General features: G+C 42.7%; 1 protein-coding gene across 1 annotated transcript in view; it reads left to right on the forward strand.

Moving 5' to 3' along the window:
• Positions 1-27,956, forward strand: part of pcsk5a (proprotein convertase subtilisin/kexin type 5a) — a 65,320-nt gene that overhangs the window by 9,183 nt on the left and 28,181 nt on the right. Inside the window, exons 8-23 of the mRNA XM_048189930.1 lie at positions 11,917-12,129; positions 12,217-12,317; positions 12,653-12,756; positions 16,056-16,173; positions 16,442-16,630; positions 17,360-17,496; positions 17,720-17,839; positions 19,786-19,888; positions 19,971-20,161; positions 21,748-21,835; positions 21,946-22,049; positions 23,450-23,588; positions 23,671-23,786; positions 23,894-23,996; positions 24,816-24,952; positions 25,389-25,589. Of these exons, the coding sequence (XP_048045887.1) occupies positions 11,917-12,129; positions 12,217-12,317; positions 12,653-12,756; positions 16,056-16,173; positions 16,442-16,630; positions 17,360-17,496; positions 17,720-17,839; positions 19,786-19,888; positions 19,971-20,161; positions 21,748-21,835; positions 21,946-22,049; positions 23,450-23,588; positions 23,671-23,786; positions 23,894-23,996; positions 24,816-24,952; positions 25,389-25,589 (2,164 nt within the window). The remainder of the gene's footprint in view (positions 1-11,916; positions 12,130-12,216; positions 12,318-12,652; positions 12,757-16,055; positions 16,174-16,441; positions 16,631-17,359; positions 17,497-17,719; positions 17,840-19,785; positions 19,889-19,970; positions 20,162-21,747; positions 21,836-21,945; positions 22,050-23,449; positions 23,589-23,670; positions 23,787-23,893; positions 23,997-24,815; positions 24,953-25,388; positions 25,590-27,956) is intronic.

Genomic DNA, 27,956 nt, shown 5'->3' on the forward strand with positions numbered 1-27,956 from the left:
GGCGTGAAGAAATATAGGGCTGAGTATCATCAGCGTAACAATGAAAACTAACGCCATGCTTCCTAATGATATCTCCCAAGGGTAGCATGTACAGAGTGAAAAGCAATGGTCCTAGTACTGAGCCTTGCGGTACTCCATGTGATCGATATGATATCTCATCGTTTACTACTACAAACTGATAACGGTCAGATAAGTATAATTTGAACCATGCCAATGCAATTCCACTAATGCCAACATAATTTTCGAATCTGTTTAGAAGAATATTGTGATCAATAGTGTCAAATGCAGCACTAAGATCCAGTAACACTAATAGAGAGATACAACCACGATCTGATGATAAGAGCAAATCATTAGTAACTCTAATGAGAGCAGTCTCAGTACTATGGTACGGTCTAAATCCTGACTGGAAATCCTCACAGATATTATTTCTTTCTAAAAAGGAACATAGTTGCGATGAAACTGCCTTTTCTAGTATTTTTGACAGAAAAGTAAGATTTGAGATCGGCCTGTAATTGACTAATTCTTTAGGATCAAGTTGTGGTTTTTTAATAAGAGGTTTAATAATAGCCAGCTTAAAGGTTTTTGGTACGTATCCTAATGACAAAGATGAATTAACAATATTAAGAAGGGGATCTATGACTTCTGGAAGCATCTCTTTCAATAGCTTAGTTGGTATAGGGTCTAACATACATGTTGTTGATTTTGATGATTTAACAAGTTTAGACAATTCTTCCTCTCCTAAAGCAGTAAATGAAATGAATTTTTCCTCAGGGACACTACAATGCAATGTCTGACATGATACTGTAGTAGACGGTTGCATGGTTATAATTTTCTCTCTAATATTATCAATCTTGCAAGTAAAGAAGTTCATAAAGTCATTACTGCTGTGCTCTTTGGGAACATCAGAAGTTGAAGCTTTATTTCTTGTTAATTTAGCCACTGTATCAAATAAATACCTAGGGTTGTGTTTATTTTCTTCTAAGAGTTTTGAAAAATAGGCAGATCTGGCAGTTTTAAGAAAGTACAAGAATGTACTCATTTCCATTCTGTGTCCGAGGGAGAGGGCCCACAAAGTCTACCCCAGTGTATTCCCAAGGCCTTTGCGGTTTGATTGGGACCATCAGACCCGCTGGTTTCTTTTGACTAGGCTTTGTCAACTGACACACCGAACATGAGGTAACATATCTCTTTACATCCTCTGCCATTTTTGGCCAGAAGAACCTAAACTTTAGCCTGGTCAGTGTTTTAGTAATTCTGAGGTGTCCGGCTGTAGGGTGGTCATGGTAGTATTTTAACACAGTACCTCTGATGGAGGTATGCGCGTAAAATTTGAGTTGTTCCATTGGATGTAGTCCACACATCACTTTGGAGTCTCTGACATACAGCAAACCATCCTGAATGACATACTTTTCATCCACATCATCTTTTCTAGAACTCTTGAGGGCACATAAAAGATCACTGACCACTGGGTCATTTTCCTGTAATTGTCTCAACTGTGCTTTGTCTGTCATCACAACTGAGGACAGGCTACAGAGATCCATCCCCCCAATAATTGCATAATCTGGCAGAATGTCTATTGGGGTAGCCTCACATTGAATTGGGTTGTGGGACAAAGCATCTGGGACCTTGTTTTGAACACCTGGCTTATGAACAATACTAAAATCAAAGTCCTGCAGACGCCGCCCCAAGACCCAGGTCGCAAGCGTCTGTATGTATGAAGAATGGCCGTGTGAAATTTGGAAAACACAAGATTGGTGCTGATGTGAGACACTTTGTTAAGAAATCCATAGCCGCCTGGCAACTTTCATCCCAGCAGAATGGCGTTTCTTTCCTGGTGAGACGGAAAAGTGGTTCTGCTTTACTCGCATAGCCAGGTACAAAGCGTCGATAATAGCCCGTAAGGCCAAGGAATCCTCTGACATCCTTTGTGTCTTTTGCCGTTCTGAACTCGGTAACCGCCTTTACTTTTGCTGGGTCTGGGGATATACCCTCTGGTGTGACACGGTAGCCAAGGAATATGAGCTCACTTAGACAGAACTGACATTTGCTCAGCTTCAGAGAGAGACCTGCTGTCTGACCATGCTCACTGTTCGCGCTCCATCGATATACTGCCCACTCATCAGCGAGAGAGAGAGAGAGCGGTCCGCCTTAAAGGAGCAGTACCTAATTCCACTTGTTACAAGGTTTAAGCCTGCAAACCATAATTTTTGATTAGAGCAATATAAAAATTTACTTTTTCAATACAGACCCAACAAGACCCAAAGACTAGGCCCTTTATGACAGTTGTGAAAAGTAAAGTATTTTGCACTTAAAGCTACACTGTGTAACCTTTGGTCCTTGTACTTTTTTGATAAAACTGCAAGTTATTTGCGAAGGAACATTGTTTTGGTAATTACATGAGCTGTACTTCGGCTCTCCTGTTCTGGGGTGCATTTCCTGTACAATGACGTAACTCACTGCTTCACTACCATAGTATTATGCATCGTTGAGCAAATCAACTAGATAGTCACGACCGTTTCCTGAAACCGTATTGTCACAAACCTGTCGTTCAACCACGTTGTTGAATGATGTCACGCAGGTGGTGGAATAATAACTTCTTTGAATCTGTTTGGATGGAATTAATGCTAGATTTTTTTGCTATAAATTACGGACATGGCTTCTGAGAAATAATGCTCATTTTCTCAGTCATTTCGCCTTATTTCCAGATTCAATCATAGGCTCATTCTTACGTACTAGAGCATGTACACACATGCGCGCACTTCAAAAAAATGGTGCTTAAAATCTCTTGTCAAACTAAAATATGTAAATTAAATTTGTATGAATTTGAAATAAAAGATATACATTGTACTTAATGTCAGCTTGCTTATTTTGCTCAAGATAAGGATTTATTAAGTCTACATGTCATAAAAACGTCTCGGTTACGTATGTAACCCTCGTTCCCTGAAGGAGGGAACTGAGACGTACGTCAGTAGTGACCGACGAATTGGGATATCGCTAGAGAGCCCTATCAGCTTCGAGTGAACTAAAACAAGCCAATGGAATTGGCGTGCGATATTTGCATAATGCGCACCGCCTCCGACAGGTGTATATAAATAGGAAGCAGATGCAATCGCACTCTGTTTTTCGCTGAGGAGACAACTGGTGTCCGCACAACAGCGAGGGTACAGAAACTGTGGCGACGGGACATACGTCTCCATTCCCTCCTTCAGGGAACGAGGGTTACATACGAGACGTTCCCTTTCAGTCGGTCACGTTCAACGTACGTCAGTAGTGACCGACGAATTGGGATCCCAAATAAAGCGCCACAGTTACGAAACCCCTTCCAGTGCCCAGTGCAAGCTCTAGCCACCCGTCGCACCAATTGGGACGGTGAAGGGGGCGAGCTTACGCCGAGAGAGTCTACTGCTGTTCCGACATACCCACTAAGTAAACTAGACTACACTGGGGAAGCGAACCCGTAGGGGACGCTGCGGAGGCCACTACCTACCCAATGGGGGAGGAGTTTACGTGGAGAATACACATATGGACTGGCCCGGGGGGCAGTACGCATATGGAGTCCCTGGGATGGCTCCACCTGGGTAGGGGGAGACTCATCTGACAGGTGACAGCAGAGCTGGCTCTGCTAAGGGAAAGACACGGACTCGCCGTAGGGAGTTTTAAACCATGGACAATTACACATATGGGACCGCTCACGTAGAGGAGTCACGACATATGGAACCCAGCCAACAGACAACGTCGGTGACGGATGTAGGCCTGGCATCAGACACTCCGCAATGTCCGAGCCGAAGGGGGAGGTGGAGGAACTCGACAGGGTTCGCCAAGCGGGGAACACGACTGGAGTAAAAAATATGCACGTATCCGGCCCAGGGGGCGGGAATGGCATTGCAAGCTGACACTTAGAGCGGGTTCAACGCGTCTACCGGCTAGTGGAAGCGAGTACACGGGAAGATACCGGCTCTACACGTAGGCTATAAAACCTAGCGAACGTGTTAGGTGTCGCCCAGCCCGCAGCTCTATAGATATCTGTCAGCGGGGCGCCCTGAGCCAGCGCCCAGGAAGAAGCCACTCCTCTGGTGGAGTGGGATCTCAACCCAAGCGGGCAAGGCACGCCTTGGGAATCGTACGCCAAGGCGATGGCATCCACTATCCAGTGGGCCATCCTCTGCTTGGAGACAGCCTTTCCCTTCTGCTGGCCTCCGTAACAGACGAAGAGCTGATCTGAGGTCCTGAAGCTTCGCGTTCTGTCCACGTACACATGCAGAGCGCGGACGGGACAGAGAAAAGCTAGGGCTGGGTCTGCATCCTCCGAAGGCAGCGCTTGCAGGTTCACTACCTGATCTCTGAAGGGAGTGGTAGGAACCTTGGGCATATATCCAGGCCGGGGTCTCAGGATGACGTGAGAATCACCGGGCCCGAATTCTAGGCACGCTTCGTCGACCGAAAATGCATGCAGATCCCCTACCCTCTTAAGGGAAGCCAATGCAACCAGAAGAACCATTTTAAGAGACATTAGTTTCAGGTTGACTGATTGCAAGGCTCAAAGGGATGACCCCGGAGAGCTGTGAGAACCAGGGTCAGATCCCAAGAGGGTACGGAGGAAGGGCGAGGATTCAGTCTCCTTGCCCCCCTCAGGAACCTGACGATCAGATCGTGTTTCCCCAGGGACTTACCCTCAACTGCGTGGTGATGTGCAGCGATAGCGGCAACATACACCTTCAGGGTGGAGGGAGACAGCCTTCGCTCCAGCCCTTCTTGCAGGAAGGAAAGCACGGATCTGACCAAGCATAATCGGGGGTCCTCTCGGCGAGAGGCGCACCATTCAACGAATAGGTTCCACTTCAGCGCATAGAGGCTCAGAGTAGAGGGAGCTCAGGTCGGGATGCGGGTGCCATAGGGTGCCCCGTCTCTGAGTCAGGAGGTCCTTCCTCAGAGGAATCGGCCCGGGAGGGGCTGTCGCGAGGAGTGTGAGGTCCGAGAACCAGGTCCGAGTGGGCCAGTACGGCGCCACTAACAAGACCTGCTCCCCGTCCTCCCTGACCTTGCACAAGAGTTGTGCGAGAAGGCTCACTGGGGGAAACGCATATTTGCGCAGACCCTGGGGCCAGCTGTGTGCCAGGGCATCCGTACCGAGCGTGCCGCCGGTCAGGGAATAGAACCACTGGCAGTGGGCAGTTTCTGGGGAGGCAAACAGGTCTACCTGGGCCTCGCCGAAATGCTGCCAATCAGCTGAACCGCCTGGGGGTGGAGCCGCCACTCGCCCGCAAGTGGAGGCTGCCGTGACAGCTCGTCGGCTGCACGGTTGAGCACACCTGGGACATGAGTGGCCCGAAGGGACCTCAGATGCTTCTGACTCCACAACAAGAGATGGCGGGCGAGTTGCGACATGCGACGGGAGCGTAGACCACCTTGATGGTTGATGTACGCAACGGCCGCAGAGCTGTCCGAGCGGACCAGTACGTGCTTGTCTGACAGCAGCTCCTTGAAGCGGCCCAGTGCAAGACGTACTGCTAGCAACTCCAGGCAATTGATATGCCAATGCAGCTGAGGCCCCGTCCAAAGACCCAACACTGCATGCCCGTTGTACGTGGCCCCCCATCCCGTGGCAGAGGCGTCTGTGGAGACCACAGCATGCCTGGACACTTGTTCGAGGGGTACTCCGGCCCGCAGGAATGAAGGATCCGACCACCGGATGAGGGTGCGACGGCAGCTCGGTGTCACAGGGACACGGAGCGTGCCGCGCTGCCACGCCCATCTCGGGACCCGGCCGCGGAGCCAGTGTTGAAGCGGCCTCATATGGAGCAATCCGAGCGGCGTTACCGCGGCTGCAGATGCCATATGCCCCAGGAGCCTCTGAAATACTTTCAGTGGGGCCGCTGTCCTGCGCTTGAGCGTGCTCAGGCAGGTCAACACCGACTGGATGCGTTCCTCGGTGAGGCGCGCAGTCCGGGCGACCGAGTCTAGCTCGAGACCGAGACAAGAGATCCTCTGCCCGGGGGAGAGTTGCTCTTGTCCCAGTTGACCCGAAGCCCCAACCGGCTGAGGTGAGCTAAAACCATATCCCTGTGTTCGCACAACTGCGCTCGCGAGCTGGCCAGGATCAACCAGTCGTCGAGGTAGTTGAGAATACGAACGCCTTGTTCCTTGAGGGGAACAATGGCCGCCTCCGCAACCTTCGTGAAGACGCGGGGCGACAGGGCCAGCCCGAAGGGTAGGACTTTGTACTGATATGCTCGACCCTCGAACGCAAACCGTAGAAAGGGTCTGTGGCGAGGCAGAATCGAGACTAGAATACGCGTCCTTCAGGTCGATCGCTGCAAACCAATCCCGGGGACGGACGCATTCGAAAACGCGCTTCTGCGCACCTTGAACAGCAACTTGTAAAGGTACCGGTTCAAGACGCACAGATCCAGGATTGGCCATAGCCCACCGCCCTTTTTGGTACAATGAAGTAGGGGGCTGTAAAACCCCGACTTCATATCGGCTGGAGGGACCGGCTCGATTGCATCCTTCGCCAGGAGGACAGCAATCTCCGCCCGGAGAACAGGTGCGTTGTCCAGTGACACCTGAGTGTAGTGGACACCCCTGAAAACCGGGGGACGCCGGGTGAACTGAATCGCATAGCCGAGTCTGATGGTACGAATGAGCCAGCTGGACAGGCTGGGGAGCGCTATCCACGCTTCCAGACACCGAGCCAGCGGGACCAAAGGCACCACAGACGCACCGGGGGTGGGGCAGCGAGGCAGAGTACGGGGACCCGACTCGGACGGCATGGGAGCGGCCCGGAGTGTGGTCAGACTCTGCGAGGCAGCAGTGCGTATGGGAGACGGCGCACGGGGCGCGGCCTGCACCATCACACTGCCACCTGCTGGCGATGTGAGGGGGGGCTGCGCGTGACAAGGCAGGGCCTCGCACGCTGACAGCCGCAAGCAGAGTACGGGGACATGACTCGGACGGCATGGGAGCGGCCCGGAGTGTGGTCAGACTCTGCGAGGTAGCAGTGTGAATGGGAGACGGCACATGGGGTGCGGCCTGAACCACCACACTGGAACCTGCTGGTGAAGTGAAAGAGGGCTGAGAGTGGCAAGGGGGGGCCTTGCACACTACCAGCCACACCCTCTTGGGACCTGGAGGATCAGAAAACAGTTCTATTCGTGGGTACCGCTGGACTCCGGAGAGCCAGCGGCGGAACAGACCAGAAATCTCCACCCGGCCCTCCTCCGGGGAAAGAACTGTTTACTTCAGCTGCAGGTCACCATATCCCCAGGACCACCTCCTGCTAACCAACTGGGTTGGCTGCGGGGAAAGCGGGCTGGGTTTTAGGCCAGCTTGTGAGATGAGCACATCGAGAAAGTGTACTTGACGATGACACATCCCAACAAGACTAGCCAGGGGTGTTTCCGGACCACCATGGTGGACATTGTCTGGCCAGAGGCCTGCGCTATGACCTGCATCATGCGTAGCTCAACCCTGACTCAGAACTACCCACATGCAATGAGTGCTTTGGCCTACCATGGACTTGCCGGGGGCCAAGACCCATGCAGGGCAGAGGTGGTGTGCCCGTAGCACTGCGACCCCACCCTAAAGGGTAGTGAGAGAGAAAAAACTTGTAATGCAGATTATGGCCCCCTTGGCGTTCCATATTTAACACCAAAGAGGCTACAAAACTGCCAAGTTTTTCCATGCACGTCCGGGCACAGGGGGCAGGGCAAGGCGAGTGCGCGTCACACAACGCCCCCAGGGGCCCGGGAAAGCATGGTTGTCAAGTCTGAATCTGATTCAGCATGAGCACATCACGACTGTGGGACGCTCAGCATCATCTTCATTTTCAGAGTCCAACAATACTCTCTCCAACGTAGCAGTCGACATCTGATCCTCTGCTGGAGCTCCGACTAAGACGCTAGGTCCCTCATGAGAAGGACCAGCAATCCAAGCAGAAGCTACCAGCCATGTTGGACAGTGAACGTGGCCGTCCAACTGGACGACACACGGCGCACTGGGCGCCGACGTGGCCATGTTTTATTAAACATGAACCACCCACGGACATAATCACAACATGTTTGCGATGCACTAGAGGAGTGGGGGGCCCACGGAGAATGGCTCGGCGGGTATAGCCCCACTGTGATCCTCTGGTCACCCAGGCTTATTAACCAAAGTAGTATTTTTCTTATTCAGAAAAATAAACTAGGTCGGGGAATAAGTGAGGGGACTCCACCTCATTAAAGGCGCTCAAGTCTCGACCGTGCATCTAGAGCGCCAGACGAAGCGCAGGGTTTCCATGGCAACGCGCGCTGTCAGCCGGCAGCTCGACGGCACACGGCGCGCTGAACGCTCAAGCCCTTACGAGAAAGGCGAGACAAACAACGTGCCGACGTGGGCATATTCTCATAAGAGAATATGAACCACCCACAAACACAGTCTCAGCACGCTAAGCAGACATGAGAGAAAGTGATTGTGGCCGTCAGTGAGGATAGGAAATGACCTCCTCCAGAAACGCACAGACAGAATGACGTCTTGAAAAAGACGCAGTGTCTGTCTGTGAAGCTCTTTTAGAAGGGGAAGAGTCAGCTCTCTCGTGCTGAAGCACACAGGGAGTGACGCGATGTGTTCAGGTACACCACTCCCCGAACACACCGGGAGGAACCAGCCCAAATCGCAACAGACAACTGCGTTTTATATGGGAATTCAGTTGCTGTTAAAACAGCAGTTGAGAGCTTAAGCTCAGGCTCCCCTGGAAGCTCGCGACCTCGCTGTTGTGCCTTAACGCCAACACAAACAGACGCTGAATCTCCAAGGCTGTTTAGTTTCACTCTTGTGAAGTCTGAAGCTGGACACCAACTGTTGGCTCCGAAGCGAAAGACAGAGTGCGATTGCATCTGCTTCCTATTTATATACACCTGTCGGAGGCGGTGCGCATTATGCAAATATCGCACACCAATTCCATTGGCTTGTTTTATTTCACTCGAAGCTGATAGGGCTCTCTAGCGATATCCCAATTCATCGGTCACTACTGACGTACGTCGAACGTGACCGACTGAAAGGGAACAAGAAACTATGCTTCTAACCACAGCTCGAGAGATGTCGTTCTAACCACAAAAGTTTGTGATGCAGTTAGTGAATGTTCATTTGAACGATGGTTTCAGGAAATACCAAAACGTTGAACTATGTGAGTAAAGACAGAACTTGCAATGTTAGCTGGCTAACGATGCTTTTGGGAAATGTACCCCTGTGTGGATGAATCTGATGGTTTAAGCCAGGGGTGTCAAACTCAGTTCTTGGGCTGCGTTCCAGTTCGTTTTTATGCCCTTCCCTTGCTAACTTCCCTCAGTCTCGTCGACTCGGATGTACGTCATTGATTACATTGCATGAGTGCCCACTACTAACGGAACTCGTGCGATGGATTGAATTGGGACGTCCTAAGCCCTTGATCACTTGGAATCTGCTATGGAGTTGATTTATTATTTACATTTTTTTCCCCCTAACGAAATGCAGCATTCTAAATGGATAACTTATAGGTGTGTTTGGGTTCTTTTAGATATTTAAAAAAAAAAAAAATGCATATATCATAGAGTTTTTTCTGGTGGGGTAAATTAAACGCTATATGCAGTGACGTCACAGTTGTGTTGCATTGTTGTATATGGAGCTGCCTGAAGTGTACATATGAAGTAGATTCGCTCCCTTGATTTTGATCGAGGGTCTGTCCATATAAACTTTCCTCGTCCACTTCACTTAGTTGAACACACCTCAAAATGGCGGCAGGGATTCCCCCGAGGGAAGCCCTGGAAGACCAGCAGAGTTATCTCCAACCCTAATTAAACACACCTGAACCAGCTAATCAAGGTCTTCAGGATTATTAGTTTGACACATGTGCTTTTAAGCCTATAATTTGTTCTTTCTTTTTAGAGTTACTGTGCAATTTCTCCCTCATTCTGGGAAATAGTGGACTGAATTAAAATAATGAATTAGTACAATTTGGCAATCCTTCTTCCAAAATGTTTTTTTCTTACCCTGATAAGCCTGAGCCTATAAAATATTTTAGACATATCGGGATGGTTTTCACAGGAAATTGCATACATACATCTCTCACTCTTTGCATGTCTCGTCATATCCGTAAATAGTTGCTCCGGCTACATTGACGCATGTATGGTGTGGGACTAGTATAGGTTAGTTTTCACAACAAGCAAAAAAGGTTGACATGGAGCACGCACAATCTCGAACCTCCGAGCAATCACCTGTTTAAAGGGTCATGAAACCCCCCTGTTTTACCCAGGTCGTTCACACCTCTGAGCTGGAAAAACAACCAATGAAACACAGACCTACAACACACTCATTATACAGAATGATAAATATTAATATATGAGCACGGAGAAAATGACAACAAACTCCCAAGCACAATGGAGAAATGCGAAAGAATATTTAAAAGGGCTAATAATACTTTCATTACGTTTACGAGCACTTCAGTCTCATGATAAACAACATGTAGTTTAACAGAAAGAATAAATATATAGTTTAATTTTTGTCCATTCTCTAAGTCTTTTGTTCATCAGATTAATCATGTCATCATGTTCAGATACACATATCATGTCCAGTTTGCACATATAATTAATTTGAAGAAGACTTGATGAAATATGTGTGCATACACCGTGCTGGTTAATGTTTGGTACAGGAGAATGTGTGAAATATGTCTATAAAAACTTTAAACATGGATACTTTATTCTGTATAGCTATAATCCACATGGCTAGTGTTGTTGAAAACAGCGCGGAGCTCCGAGCTGAAACCGATCATATGCGCGCTCCGTGTGTATATCATAACAATTGTATTTTGTGTTCGTATTCAACTCCAGTTCTGACAAAATACAAACAACACTCATGTGCTGCTGTGCTGGGGCAAACATACACACGGCTCGCGTGTTCGAACGCAGAGGTGAATGAACAGCACTTTTGTGACATTTGAATTCTCTACTGTAATGCGATCTCATGCGAACATATTTTCCATTTGTGCCGGTAGATTACTGCAAAACAATCCACATGCACCCAAACTTCTGCTCTGGTTGCCTCGCAGGAAAACGCATTTTTGTTGTAGCACTGAGGAAATGAGCACCTACAACCCATGTCTCTGAATAACAAGAGAGGCAAGAGAAGTGATACTTCCTCATGCATAATACCGCAATTATAATCTTATGCATACTACAGCACAGTGATTGGATTGAATGAGCTTTAAGTCATGAATAATTGTAGAAACTGTTGACGTCAGCATGTTCGACCAGCCCATTCTTGGAGCCAACCAGCACTCCGGAACTTGCCGGTAGTACACAATGACGTCAGATTTTGTGACGTTGCTCCGACTTTACTTTTCAAACTGGAAGACGGAAATCGCTCTGAAAAATGCAAAAATAACTAATTTCAAATTATAAATAAAATTAATGATTACCTTTAGTGTTTTCAATGATGTGCAGCCTATACATAAAATCATGCTTTCTAATTTAAACCTGTTTTGTTCAGTTTGTCTAAAAGCAAATAACACTCTCCATCGAAACAATTAAAAGAAACAATTTTGTTTAAACAGCATATTGCTTGACACCAGAGTGTTGCTGTGCTGAACACATACTTTGCTGACTGCAAAAATTATTGTAGGTTTCGTTCATTTTTAATTTTTCATGTGTTTTATTTCATTTTATATTTTTTGTTTTTTAGGTACATAACAGAAAATGAGAATCAAATTTTAAAAAGACAACAATAAATATTAAGGTGTTTCGATATTTTGTTTTTATTTATAGTATTTTTTTTTTTTCAGTGTACAAAGATTGATACCCAGCATACAAAAGGTTTCCAGTTATTTTTTTTTTTGTTATTTTTTTATTTTATAACAAAAAATAAATAACCAGGAAAAAAATCCATACATTCCACTTTGCTTCTCAGGGCAGAAAGGGCCGTGGTTCCATTTTTGTGTGGGCATCAGGAAATGGTGGGCAGAGTCAAGACCACTGCTCATGTGACGGTTACACCAACAGCATTTACACCATTTCAGTAGGCAGCACCACTCAGAGTGGGCAAAAGCCATGGTACCTGGAAGAGTGTTCGTCTACTCTGGCCACCACATACAGCAGTGGAGACAGCCACAGTCTTGCAGTTGTGAGTCACTAAATCTGTATTTGTTTGATGCTTTGTGGCAAATTGTTGGTTTTTCCTCACTGGACCCATGCATATGTGTGTTTTCAGGTGACGACAGATCTGAGGCAGCGTTGCACTGATGAGCACTCTGGAACTTCAGCATCAGCCCCGATGGCTGCAGGAATCATCGCCCTCACATTGGAGGCAAAGTAAGCTGTCATGTCTAGGTTATTTGTGCTCTGTCCATTAAATGTGGTCATCTTTCTGTTAGATCTGGCAAGCACTCTGTGGTCAAATCAAGTGTAGCCATCTTAAGTCTGAGGCTCTGTCAACTGTCAAGGGTAAAACTCTTGGGTCACCTCATTTCAGACACTGTCCATTGGTTGAGATTGGGTCAGAGCTGAATTCTGCCATTGTTGCTCATGGGCTTTCAGTTCCACATACAGGTTTTATTGAGCCAATCATGTCTGTTGGACAAAGTATTTACTGTCATCCCTGTTAAGCATGTGATGAATAAACTCATTTCTTTGTTCTTCATCCTCAGTCCAGCTCTGACCTGGAGGGACGTTCAGCACATCATGGTGAAAACTTCATGTCGTGGTCACCTGAGCGCCTCAGACTGGCAGAGCAATAGTGCTGGATATGATGGTAGACTAAAATATGCTTGTATATTAAACATCACTTATTATATATTATTCAACATCTATTCAATTTAGCTTAAAGGGTACATAACACACAGTTTCGGCCAATCTCATGTTAATCTTGAGTATACAGTAGTATTGCATCCTTCATATCTCTGAAAAGTCTTTAGTTTTATCAGATTTATAAAAGACAGATACGCTGTGCCAATTCTTTTCGAAAACAGCCGAGCTCCTGGAGGCGTGCCGTAGGCGAAGCTAAAGAGTGATGAGCATGCGCAGCTTTTGTGTAGTGAAGCTATCGATGGTCAGCTAAACAAATGCATTTAAACACACACAATACACCATCGCATTATCCCTGGATAAATTTTGATTCATTATACATTTGTGTTGATTACATTATATGGACTTAAGCACCCACTGCCAACAAAACAGATATTTGATGCAGTTTTAATTACCACTTGCAGTTCTGACTCATGACCGGGATCTTTTATCTCTGGGACCACATGACTTTATCCTTATTTTGATAGTTAATTTAAGGCTGTTTCTATGGTTATTTTAATGACAAATGTTGAGAGCACATCAATAATGCATGAGCACAAATCTCTCAGCTCAATGCTGGGTTCTATGGGAAGCAAGGTTATCTTTCCCTCACAACCAAAAACATACTTCTTTGGTGACATTGTTGATTTCGTGGTCTAAAAACAAAGTGATAAATTCTTTCTCAAGCAAGTCCTGTGCAGCGCTGGCGATGACTTCCATAACCCGAACGAAGCACGTTTATGGCCGTGCTCTTGCTCTTGCTCTCTCGCTCTGGTAGATGTGTGTGCGTGCGCTCTTCCGTAAGAAGTGCCCAAACAAATAATTCTACGCTTTATTACATTATACAGGGCCATACTAAAAAACTTTACGAAACATATAGGAAATCTGAATGAGTGTATTTGGCACAGAAATACTCCGTCATATGTCCAACTCGTTTTTTTAAACTTTGGTCATGTTTAGCAAGAGAATCCAACTCTTTAACAGTGTAAATAAGTCAGAATGCATGAAATAGCATTAGTAGCATATGTGTTTAATTAGGGCTGCGTTCCACTCCAATTTTCCCTTCACTCGCTAACTTCCCTCAGTCTCGTGGACTCAGATGTGCGTCGTTGCTTACGTTGCACAAGTGCCCACTACTGAAGAAGCTCATGCAAGGTTTAAATGAAACGCACTAAGCCCTTGATTACTTAGAATTTACTATGGAGCTGATTTATTATTTAAACCCCTTTTCTACTTATGCATTTGTTTTATGCACCATTCTATATGCTTATAAGCTGTTGGAGAAAATATATAAAATCCTATAGGTATATGAGCTGTTGGAGAAAAATAAAATTACACAAATGAAACAAAATATCAAAAGTATTAACTTTGACTGTGGACATAAGGTTGCTACAAGTATTATGCAATTGAATCTCAACATAGTTAAAGGATTAGTTCACTTTCAAAAAGCTTACGCTGTATGCCCTACGCCTTCCCTATTCTATTTACGGAAAAAATGGAACTGGCACTGTGTTCGTTCCGTAAGTTAAATAGGGAAGGCGTAGGACATGCAGCGTAAGCTTTTTGAAGAATACGAAAGTGCGGTTTTGGCGGAACCACTTGGAAGGCGATCATTTGTTTATATAAAGCATATACATTTACAGTTTTTTTCGAAAATGACCGATCGTAGATAAGACCCTTATTCCTCCTCTGGTATCATTTAAAGCCCTTTGAACGTCACAATCAAGTTGAATTGTGGGATATAGAGCTGCTTGAAGTGTACATCAGAGTAGACTTGCTCCCTCAGTCAAAATCGAGGGGACGAGGGTCTGTCCATATAAACTTCCCTCGTCCACTTCACGAAGTGGAACGCATTTCAAAATGGCGGCAAGGATTCCCCCCAGGGGAAGTGCTTAGTGAGTGCGTGTCTAAAATTGGAGTGGAACCCAGCCCAGGATCATCATTCCCCACCCCTGCTGTAAAGCCTGACATATGAAAAATCAAATGTATTGAAATGGAACAGTTTATTAAAGAAGAAAAAAAAGATTGCATATGTACTTTTCATTAAGTGTCAAATTTGACATATCAGGCTTCTATGGCTCATATAGTGTGATATAGGAGAATATGGAGCTCACAATTGAGGAGGAAAAACTATGAGCAAAAATATGCAATTTGGTACAATTGGCATATATCAGTTGTCACACTATATCTCACAATAATATGTCTTAGATATTTAAATGCTAAATTTTATGACCAAACTTTTGTAATTTTTATTGTGGGGAACAGTGCATATGATGCAGTTCAATACAATAATGATTGAGAGATGTACAAATAAAGGTTCCTCAAAAGCCTTATGTGTCATATTTGATACTTTGATACTATGTATGCATAATCAAGTAAACCTAGCTTCAGTCAATTAAATGTTCATCTTGAAATATTAACAATATAAAAGTTATTCTCATGTTTATTAACAAAAACAAATCATAAAAAATCATAAAATCAAAAAGACCTAAAGGTGGACATTTTTAGAATAATACTAAAAAGCCTTTTACTTGCTAAAATATTATAAACTATCAATCAGACAACACTGTAGAAGATAGTGCACAACAGGTTGCAGCAAAGTTTTGATCATGTTGATATTTTAGTGGTCTTAGAAATTTGCATATTAAATATGATACATAGGCTTTATAAAGTTACTAGTTAAGTAACTAAAAGTATCTGTTTTTCTTCCACATTGTTATGCTTGTAATTTGACAAATGTTCGGTGTATAAAATATTACAGTTGATGACAAACTTAGGTTAATGATTTTAGCTTGTTACCTTACATGCAAAGCACAAAGTATGAGGGTCTCTAAGATTGTATCATGATTTTATGACTGTAGTATGTTCCAATACTGGTTCAATGAAATGGTTTGTTTACCTAAAGCCAAAAATAACTTGATGACAACAATGATAGATCAATGACAGTCCCAAACCCCTTTACTGAGCTGTGAAATGAAATATTTGAAGGTTACTTGTAAAGATATGTTCATTTGTGAGTTTAGAAGTCATTAGAGGGTTAGTTCACTCAAAAATGAAAAAAAAAAAAAAAAAAAAAAAATCATCAATTACTCGCACTCATGTAGTTCCAAACCAGTAACACTTTTGTTCCTAAATTAAATCTGTTCATTATATAAAGCAATTGTGTCTCTTTTTGGGTGAACTAACCCTTTAATAGTTGCAACGTAAATAAAGCATGCTCTCACTGGTGGTATGTAATAAAGTGTATCGTCACTGGCTGTTGTGCAGTTAGTCACCTTTATGGGTTTGGCTTGATGGATGCTGAAGCCATGGTGAAGGAAGCAGAGACCTGGAAGCAGGTGCCTCCTCAACACATATGTGAGGAAAACATAGTCCAGAATGGCAGGTAACTGTTTCATCAAAATACTTATACTTTATCACTGATGATTCCAAACTGTTGTAGTTTCCCTATATTCATACTTATGTACTGTATTTATAAAATGCTGCTGTGATGGTACCATAATGCAGTTATATGTACCATGGTATTGAATGATTACACCATGGTATTTACATGGTACTCCAAAGATACTTTAAAGAATATTATAGTAATACCATGGTATTTTTGTTAGTCTTATTGACTGAAGATTCACTCAGATTCTTTGTATTTATCTCAGGATTATAAGTCCAGAGAGAGTGTTGAGGTCAGTGTACAAGTCCTCGGGCTGCTCTGCTCAGCGCCTGCAGCGAGTGGTCTATCTGGAGCACGTTATTGTACGTGTCACAATCACACATCCTCACCGTGGAGACCTGTCAATCACACTGACATCACCCTCTGGAACCAGATCTCAGCTTCTCACCAACAGGTACAAATATACTGAGTCAGCTATAGTAATAACTGTATGATTTAATGAAATACATGATTAATCCTATAAAGCCTACTGCATCATATTTGATGCATACATTTCTGAGGCTTCTAAATTATCAGCATTATTAAAACCACAGTCTTCCGCATGCCTTCTGTTGTCTGATTGATAGTTTATACTTTTTAGCAGTAATTCTAAAACTGTCCACCGGGTCTTTTTGCAACATATACTTACTTGATTATCCATTCATATATTTTAGAAAAATCATGTTAAATTTGAGTTTCAAATATGACACATCAGGCTTTTGAGGAACGTTTATTTGTACGTCTCTCAATTATCATTATGTTGAATTGCATTATATGTTTTTTCCCCTCCTTCTTGAGTATGAGCTACATATTCTCATATATCATACTATATGAGCCATAAAAGCCTGATGTATCAAATAGGATACTCAAAAACATATAAAAACTTTTTTTTAGATTTTTTTTTTTTAAGATTCAATAAACTAGTGATGTGACATTTGACACTAAAGCTTCAAAGCTTGTATCAAAAAAACGAAACATCTCACAGTGAAGCACTGGACCGGAGCTTGATTTGTTTTGCCGTAACCACGTGATCTGTGACGTCCAAAGCTTCGTTTTCGCACACAACCACGTGACTTTGTATTCTGATTCAAATAACGTGAACCTGTGTATATGTTTTAATTATTATGTGGCTATTTCCTGTCAGACCAAATGACCACTCCAATGAGGGTTTCCTTAAGTGGGAATTCATGACGACTCACTGCTGGGGTGAAAAACCAGCAGGAGACTGGATCCTGGACATCAGAGACACCCCATCTCCACGGAGAAACAGCCGAGTCCAAGGTGCCTACCACCTTTACCCAAAAAATAAATAAATAAATACTATAGTGGTACATTGTGGTTGTGATAGCATGTGATTACCATATCCATGTACTGGATTAATTTGTACTGCAACTTTAAAATACTTTAAAGTTTACTGTGGTAGAACCCATGGTATATGTACAAAATGATAAACACAACTGTAATAGAATGTAAAATGTTTTTCCTTCTCTATTGTTTATATTAGGGAAACTGGTAGAATGGTCCCTGGTGCTTTATGGAACATCCACACATCCATACATACGACATGAACAGCCCCGCTCTGCCCAGCTGCCTTCTGAAGATGAGACCACAGAGGAGTACAATGGTGATTTACCCACTTCTTTCAAAGCACACTGGCCAAACAACTTTATATGTTACAAATTAAAAAAAAAAAATACAATATATGAAGTTAACAAAGAGGCGTGAGATCAGCATGAGATATACAGTATCTCACAGAGAGTACCCACCTCACATTTTTGTAAATATTTTATTATATCTTTTCATGTGACAACACTGAAGAAATTACACTTTGCTTCAATGTAAAGTAGTGAGTGTACAGCTTGTATAACAGTGTAAATTTGCTGTCCCCTCAAAATAACTCAACACACAGCCATTAATGTTTAAACCGCTGGCCACAAAAGTGAGTACACCCCTAAGTGAAAATGTCCAAATTGGGCCCAAAGTGTCAATATTTTGTGTGGCCACCATTATTTTCCAGCACTGCCTTAACCCTCTTGGCCATGGAGTTCACCAGAGCTTCACAGGTTGCCACTGGAGTCTTCTTCCACTCCTCCATGACAACATCATGGAGCTGGTGGATGTTAGAGACCTTGCGCTCCTCCACCTTCCGTTTGAGGATGCCCCACAGATGCTCAATAGGGATTAGGTCTGGAGACATGCTTGGCCAGTCCATCACCTTTACCCTCAACTTCTTTAGCAAGGCAGTGGTCATCTTGGAGGTGTGTTTGGGGTCATTATCATGTTGGAATACTGCCTTGCGGCCCAGTCTCCGAAGGGAGGGGATCATGCTCTGCTCATTCATGATTCCTTCAATGAACTGTAGCTCCCCAGTGCTGGCAGCACTCATGCATCCCCAGACCATGACACTCCCACCTCCATGCTTGACTGTAGGCAAGACACACTTGTCTTTGTACTCCTTACCTGGTTGCCGCCACACACGCTTGACACCATCTGAACCAAATATGTTTATCTTGGTCTCATCAAACCACAAGATATGGTTCCAGTAATACACATCCTTAGTCTGCTTGTCTTCAGCAAACTGTTTGCGGGCTTTCTTGTGCATCATCTTTAGAAGAGGCTTCCTTCTGGGACGACAGCCATGCAGACTAATTTGATGCAGTGTGCGGCATATGGTCTGAGCACTGACAGGCTGACCCCCTTCAACCTCTGCAGCAATGCTGGTAGCACTCATACGTCTATTTCCCAAACACACCCTCTGGATATGATGCTGAGCACGTGCACTCAACTTCTTTGGTCAACCATGGCGAGACCTGTTCTGAGTGGAACCTGTCCTGTTAAACTGCTGAATGGTCTAGGCCACCGTGCTGCAGCTCAGTTTCAGGGTCTTGGCAATCTTCTTATAGCCTACGCCATCTTTATATAGAGCAACAATTCTTTTTTTCAGATCCTCAGAGAGTTCTTTGCCATGAGGTGCCATGTTGAACTTCCAGTGACCAGTCTGAGAGAGTGAGAGCGATAACACCAAATTTAACACACCTGATCCCAATTCACACCCGAGACCTTGTAACACTAACGAGTCACATGACACCGGGGAGAGAAAATGGCTAATTGGGCCCAATTTGGACATTTTCACTTAGGGGTGTACTCACTTTTGTGGCCAGCGGTTTAGACATTAGTAGCTGTGTGTTGAGTTATTTTGAGGGGACAGCAAATTTACACTGTTATACAAGCTGTACACTCACTACTTTACATTGCAGCAAAGTGTCATTTCTTCAGTGTCGTCACATGAAACAATATAATAAATATTTACAAAAATGTGAGGGGTGTACTCACTTCTGTGAGATACTGTATATCTGTCTCTCACCTCCTTCCCATGACAGTTTTCCAGTATCTCTCTGCCACCCCAACTTCTTACTCTCAGTTCGTTCCTATCCCAGCCAGTGATACTGGGGGAGTACTCCGGGTTTGGGCCAAATTTCCAAACTCGAAGCCCTCTCCCCGGACAGCACACCATTGTAAATATATAAATCTTTGTGATTTTCTTTGCTTTATCCATCTACTCTATATAAGGTTCTTGTGACCCAGAATGTAGTGTGGATGGCTGTGAAGGACCTGGACCCCACCAATGTGTTTCCTGCTTGCACTTTTTCCTAAAGTTCAAAAATGACACACGGTCAGAAAATTTAACTTTTCTCCTTGGTCCTTTCCTTCTTTTAAAAAGGTTACTGATAATACTACACCAACTCATTTTTCAGGACCTGTGTGTCTGAGTGTCCAAGCGGGTACTGGGGGGATAAGAAGAGGTGTAAGAAGTGTTACTCCTCCTGTAAGTCGTGTTTGGGCAGCCGCAGTGATCAGTGCGCAACCTGTAAGTCTGGATACTATCTGAACAAGGAAAAGAACAACTGTGTCACCAGTTGTGAGGATGGCTACTATCTTCACCATGGTAAGAATAATGCCACCATGTCAGTAAGACTGAAAAACATGTGGGTTACTTGTGTACAAAAAAAAAAACAACAACAGTTGAAACCATAGATAAAACATTACACTTTAATAAAAAAAGTTTTTCCCTGCTGAAAAATACAGCATTGCTGATCACAAACATGAGGTACTAATACAAACCCAATTCCAAAAAAGTTGGGACACTGTACAAATTGTGAATAAAAAAGGAATGCAATAATTTACAAATCTCATAAACTCATATTTTTTAATGCCGGCTAAAACTCTATAGGTCAAAAAAGAAGCCATATCTAAACATGATCCAGAAGTGCAGGCATTTTCTCTGGGCCAAGGCTCATTTAAAATGGACTGTGGCAAAGTGGAAAACTGTTCTGTGGTCAGACGAATCAAAATTAGAATTTTTTTTTGGAAAACTGGGACGCCATGTCATCCGGACTAAAGAGGACAAGGACAACCCAAGTTGTTATCAGCGCTCAGTTCAGAAGCCTGCATCTCTGATGGTATGGGGTTGCATGAGTGCGTGTGGCATGGGCAGCTTACACATCTGGAAAGGCACCATCAATGCTGAAACATATATCCAAGTTCTAGAGCAAGATATGCTCCCATCCAGACGTCGTCTTTTTCAGGGAAGACCTTGCATTTTCCAACATGACAATGCCAGACCACATACTGCATCAATTACAACATCATGGCTGCGTAGAAGAAGGATCCGGGTACTTAAAATGGCTAGCCTGCAGTCCAGATCTTTCACCCATAGAAAACATTTGGCACATCATAAAGAGGAAGATGTGACAAAGAAGACCTAAGACAGTTGAACAACTAGAAGCCTGTATTAGACAAGAATGGGACAACATTCCTATTCCTAAACTTGAGCAACTTGTCTCCTCAGTCCCCAGACGTTTGCAGACTGTTATAAAAAAGAAGAGGGATGCCACACAGTGGTAAACATGGCCTTGTCCTAACTTTTTTGAAATGTGTTGATGCCATGAAATTTTAAATCAACTTATTTTTCCCTTAAAATGATACATTTTCTCAGTTTAAAAATTTGATATGTCATCTATGTTGTATTCTGAATAAAATATTACAATTTGAAACTCCCACATCATTGCATTCTGTTTTTATTCACAATTTGTACAGTGTCCCAACTTTTTTGGAATCGGGTTTGTAACTATTTTCGAGGACCAGGATGGGATGCTGGTTGCTGGTTTGCTGGTCCCTTTAACTGAGCTGGTGCCCACACCAGCTCAGTTAAAGAAAAAACTAAGAAAAAATGGTACTGCTAACTGAAATGTTCTTTGTGGAGCTCAAAATGGTTCTTCTATTCACATTGCTGCAACCCCCCACCACACCCTTCCACCCCCATTTTTGGAACCTTTCTTGTTTAAAAGTGTAAGCTATGTTCTACAAAATCACATTGATCCAAAATTCTGCTCCTCATAGCTTTTCTTTTTCTGAGTGACATAAAAAAAAAACTTAAAACTTAAAAAATTATAGGAGATATTATATTATTTGTTGTGAAGTGGGACACACCTTTTGACTCATTCTGTGTTCATGAATGTTTTTGCAATGCAGATGAAAATGTGTGCAGGAAGTGTAATATTGAGAACTGTATGAAATGCACCTCGGCCTCCATTTGCACAGAGTGCTCTGAGGGCACAAGGTAATACATTTTTTATTAAATGTTTGAACCTACTGATATTTCATGAGACAATGTAGCCTTGTCAGTTCACTGTAATGAAAGTTGATTGTCTTTTTCTTTTGCCCTTTTAGTCTAATGGGCAACAGATGTCTGAAGAGTTGTGAGGTGGGCAGTTACTACAGTGAGCCGGAGGACTCATGTGAGCCCTGCCACCCAGCCTGTGCTACATGTGCTGGTACAATCTACAGAAATACAACACATCATCAATAACATCTCACCAAATTAATTCAGATCATCATGCCAGAGTCGAACCTTAGAACGGAGGTTTTCAAACTTTTTGACTCCAAAAGCACCCTAGATTGTCCCCCAGAAGGGTTCTGTTAGGTTTTTGCTCCTAATTCGTGCCTCATCCCAGACCTCTTAATTGGCAATTGAATGAGCAATCACTCAGCGCTGAGGGAGAATATAATCTCATTTTATTGATAAGAAAAGAGAGAATATATAGAAAGAGTACAAGGGGTGTAGTATAAGTTCAGCCAATAAGAGAGAGAATACATCATATAACTCATGGTATAGGAATGTGATACATATAGAAAAACAAGTCTAAATATGGTCATCTCCCGGTCAGCTATCCAGGAGTTCCTTGCTATCCCAAAGACCTTCTCCTATGCTTTGTAATACAAAAAGCAAGGGACCATTCCCTGTCTCCCATTCTATCCTAGTAGAGCCTTCTTCCTTAAATGGGGATGGTTCCGGTACATAAAGAAAACCATATGTTAAACATAGGATAGCTTCAACCGAGGACAAAGGAGCCTCTGTCCACTTTCCTTCAATGCTGAGACCAACATAAAATCTATCAGGTTCCCACGCTTTTTAACTAACTAATTTACATGACTCTTGTAGTCGTTTGTGATTTACTGGATAAGGATTAAAGGGTTAGTTCTGTCATTAATTACTCACCCTCATGTTGCTCGAAACCCATGCGACCTTCGCTCATCTTCAGAACATGCCTTATTACTAGGATAGAATATCCTAAAGCCACAGATTTTTAGTCCATTGTCTCCTGGAGGTCTGAAATATAAAACATAGAGAATTAATTTTCTTTTAAAATGTTCATGACATTTTTAACTATTAAATGAACCCAGGAACGTTTGGACCCAGGAACATGTGTTACTTGACAATTGAACTCTGTCATAATTTTGAACCAATGGGATCAAACAAAAATCCTTAAAAATCAAATAAAAGTTAAATTCATATATTTTTAAACAGAATTTCAGTTTATTCAGTAGAATGTTAATGGATTCTTAAAGGATTCTCATGTAGGATTAGTTCCAAATTATGATATTAGCAATTCTTTTCTATTAGCATTTAGCATTTCTTTAGGATCTTGTAATTGTGTAAAATGTTTTTTTAAGAGTCATTACAAAGGAATCTAAGAATCAAACAAGGATAAAAAGAAATTCTAGTGTTTATTATTTATAATATGCTTATGATAATTAATGTTTCAGAATTGTGATCGAATTCCAACAGGAATCCTGTAATCCTGATCTTTTGACTCAGACATTTTGTGTTTTTTAACTGATGTGAGTTTGTTTTTGTGTGGGTGTGATATTTTAGGGTCATGTCTTTGTACAGATGCAGGTCTAGAGTCATGTTATCGATGTGCTGAAGGCTACCTGATGGAGAACTGGAGATGTGTGTCCTCCTGCAGTCAAGGTTTTTACGCTATACAACCGAACTCTGACAGCACAGACACTCAGAGCACCTGTAAGAGGTGTGTGTGCTACAACCTCTTATCTCTTCAACATCTATCATCATCTCTTACCACTAGTTTAATTCTGTGTGTATATGTGCAGGTGTGATGCGAGCTGTCTGGCCTGTGTCGGGCCGGGTAAAGGAAACTGCAGTGAGTGTGTAGATGGACACACACTTCAAGACGGCGTGTGTGTTCTCAGCCACAACTGTGGTGATGGTAAGTTCTGGTTCTTCCCACCAGAGTATGCAGCCTGTTGATGCAAAGTACAGTAAAATTGTTGTAACATTTCAGATATAATTGAATGTAAATGTTTGTGTTTAAAGGAGAATATCAGGATGAGAGTGGAGAGTGTCAGTCATGTGATGTGTCTTGTCATAAATGTAAAGGTCCAAAGAGTGAGGACTGTCTCAGCTGCTCCAGCACACTGTAAGAAGTATTTTTCTTTTTTCTTTTTTAATGTTTTACTTCCTGGCTGAAAAGACTCCAATACTGGTCCCAAGCATGGGATGCTGTTGGCCCACCAGGCTTTTTAACTAGCTTTTTATCTACTGATCAAAAGTTTGGATTGATTGATTGATTGATTGATTGATTGATTGATTGATTGATTGATTGATTGATTGATTGATTGATTGATTGATTGATTGATTGATTGATTGATTGATTGATTGAAGAGGTCTATTATGCTCACCAACATTGCTAATAATAAGAACCATTAATAATAATAACTAAGCACCAAATCTGCATATCAGAATAATTTTTTTATTTATTTTTTTTTTTTTCAAGGATCTTGTGACATTGAAGACTGGAGTAATGGCATCTGAAAATTCAGCTTTTTCCATCAAGGGAATAAATTAGATTTTAAAATGTAGTCAAATGGAAAATAGTTATTTTAAATTCCAATAATATTTTACAATATTTTTGATCAAATAAATGTGGCATTGGTGAGCATAAGAGACTTCTTTCAAAAACATTAAAAAATCGTAATTATTACAAACATTTATTTATTTAATTGTGAAGTTTTTAATATCTTGGCAAAGTAAAGAAGGAATATCTCAATACATAGGAATGTTGTTTTTGTTACCTGCATAGGAGATTTTCAAAATAAATAAAAGTGAATTGTGAAAAGTGATTTGCTGGGTCACAGGAGGCAAGAATAGAAAGAAACAGTTGGTCAGTCAGTCAGTTACCAGTACAAACAAAAGTTATTTTCCAATACTGTACATTTCCTCTTTCCTGCTCTTGTAGTTGGCTGGATGAGGGGCGTTGTGTTGTCAGCTGCTCAAATGGGAAGTACCCATCCAGTGGACAGTGTCACCTCTGTGATCACACCTGTGCCCAGTGCCTTGATGCTGGTCCTGCTAACTGTACCAGCTGTGAAACAGGTCAGGATTCATTTCTCATCTTAGTCCATATGGCTGCTGTCCCAATAACTCAACTAAATGTGCAGCTGCCACAGACCAATTGATCTTATTTATAAGAGCTCCAAAATGAACACTTGCCAAGCACCAAATGTGAGTAAAAAAATGGGCTTCATAATAAAGTCTGACATTTGCTGTTCAGACTTGAGCAAATGAAATCAAAGAGAAGAAAATGGTTTAATTGTCCAGTGTGACTGTTTCAAATATTAAGAAGAAAATTTTACCTTAGCTGATAATTTACCTTTAGCTTGGAAGATAAAAAAAATATTTTCTATCATGATTGAAAACATTCCTGGCTTTAAGCCACCAGGTATGGCAAAATCTTCTCTGTCTCCGTCAATGTGTCCCTGTGTGTATAGTAATTTTGTGTATGTATGTGCTTGTATTATGTGTGTTGTAGATAAGTTTGGGGTAGACCGGTACCTGTATAATGGCGAGTGTGTGGATGCATGTCCTCAGGCTCATTTCCACACATCGCTGAAGGCATGTGAGCCATGTCCTTCGCACTGCAAACTCTGCTCCTCAGCTACACACTGCATCAAGTGTGAGGACTCCTTCTTCCTCAATGATGGACTTTGTAATAAACTGGAGTGTGGTGAAGGTATGGCTTATTGCACAGTTTTGTTAGAACACAAAAAGAAATATTTAGCACAGTATCCAAGCTGCTCTTTTTGATTTGTTTTGTTTTATTTTTATAATTTTTTTTTGTTAGAACACAAAAAAGCAATATTTAGCACAATGTCCAAGCCACCCTTTTTTATACAATGAAAATTAAATTTTCATTTTGTGGTGAAATATTCCTTTAAATATTAGTAGTGATGATAGGCTTTGGCCAGGGAGCGAGGCCAGAAACGCTCAAATGGGTGGGCCCAGAGTCACTCTGGGTGGGCCTTCATAAAACAGGGTGCATGGGCAAATCATATAATCGTATCGAGTATGAAAACTTCATGCCAAATTATCAGAGAAAAAAAAACTTCATTCATGATAGAGGCAAGCAGAGTTATGAGGTTTGACTGACAGTTTGAAGAGCCAATGGAGTTATGAGGTTTAGTCACAAGCTCTTTTTAATAATTTTCATTGGTTAAATATTTCAAAACCCACAGAAAGAAGTAAGGATGTCCAATAGTAATGAATTATGAAAAAATAAATAAATAAAAATGCATTACAGCGACAATACGACGTAATGTTTATTAGTAATGTTTAGATCTTTTAACTATAACTATACACTATAAATGTCTGTACTTACCTTTGCATGTCCTTCTGCAGTATTAGAAGACGATATAAGATGACAGGGCTTCTGTTTAAACATTCCACAAACACGCAAATCTTACCATTTCATTCTGGGCGGGACTAACAGAAACTGACGAATGAAATTTTTCATTTTGACAAGAGTGTGAAATGCACCTATAGGGAGAGGGGAAACAAAACCGCCTGCAATTGACCATGAAAAACTGCATTTAATCATTCTTTTAACTAAATAAATAAAGTTATAGTGTGAAAAGACATTTATTATAATTAATATCGCATATTAAATAATTTCATACATCTTTTTGGAAAATGACCAACTATTTATTGGGTGGGCCATAATTCAAAGTGGGTGGGCCGTTTCATTCTTACTTTTATAGTGCAAAATATCTATTCAGTATAAACTCAATAGTAGCCTACAGTCGGCAATACAGGATGTGCAATGCTAGAGCTATGTAAACAGGTTGCTTGCTGCATTTATCCAATCAGTGACACTGACACCGCAAATATGCAAATAAGAACGTTAACCCAGGGTTTAGGAATGTACACTGTGAAACGTTAGCTTATGAATACCAAGGATTAATTGTTAACCCCGGGTAAATTATGAGCAGTGTGAAACGTGAAGCAAGATAACCCAGGATTCCGTTTACCCGGGGTTTACAAGTGTGAAAAAAGCCAATATCTCTGAGTAAAATAATATTGCCACAAGAGTAAAAGGAGCAAAAGAAAGGGCCCTTCTTGCTACAAGCAGAATGCAAGAACAAGAGAGAGTATCTATGTAGGAACTTTGCAAACACTTATATACTGTGCTCAGCATAAATGAGTACACCCCCTTTGAAAAGTAACATTTTAAACAATATCTCAATGAACACAAAAACAATTTCCAAAATGTTGACAAGACTGAGTTTTATATAACATCTGTTTAACTGTTAACATGAAAGTAAGGTTAATAATATAACTTAGAGAACAAAATTTTCAGTTTTACTCAAATTAGGGTGATGCAAAAATGAGTACACCCCACTGAAAGTCTCTAGAGCAAAGCTAAATTTTAGACTACAAATGTCTAATTTAAAAAGAATTCAACCACAGGTGAGTCTAATTATTCATTACACAGGTGTCCAGCAGACAGTTGACTATAAAAGGGTGTTAAAACCCCTTCCCATTTCATGCTGTCAGCAATGGCACCACATGGAAGAGAAATGTCACAAGACCTGAGAAAGAAAATCGTACTCGGTTACTAACGTAACCTCGGTTCCCTGAGATATGGAACGAGTACTGCGTATGGGGGAAAAGTCTCCCTTTTTCCCCGCTACTGAAGCCTTTTCAATAACGCAGTGTAACTGCACCGTCATTGGTACATTTATAGACAAGTTGTTGAACCATTGGCGGCGCGGCTCAGCTGCGCGGCCTATGGGAAGAGAGCGCGCGAACATTCCCGCCAAAAGGGGCGGGGTAATGTGCTATATAAGCGAGCGTTTCGCCATAGGCCATCAGGCCATATCGACTGAAGCGATGACCTAAGCCGCAGCCTCGTGGCACGGCAAGTAACGCAGTACTCGTTCCATATCTCAGGGAACCAAGGTTACGTTAGTAACCGAGTACGTTCCCTTTCGATATTTCACTTGTACTCCGTATGGGGGAACGAATTCAACCGCGCCGTGCCACGGCTGGGGAACGACAGAACTTGACCGGACGCCATAAGGGGAGCCAAGGACAAGTGAAG

This window comes from Megalobrama amblycephala, linkage group LG4, assembly GCF_018812025.1.
Source record: "Megalobrama amblycephala isolate DHTTF-2021 linkage group LG4, ASM1881202v1, whole genome shotgun sequence".
NCBI lineage: Eukaryota > Metazoa > Chordata > Actinopteri > Cypriniformes > Xenocyprididae > Megalobrama > Megalobrama amblycephala.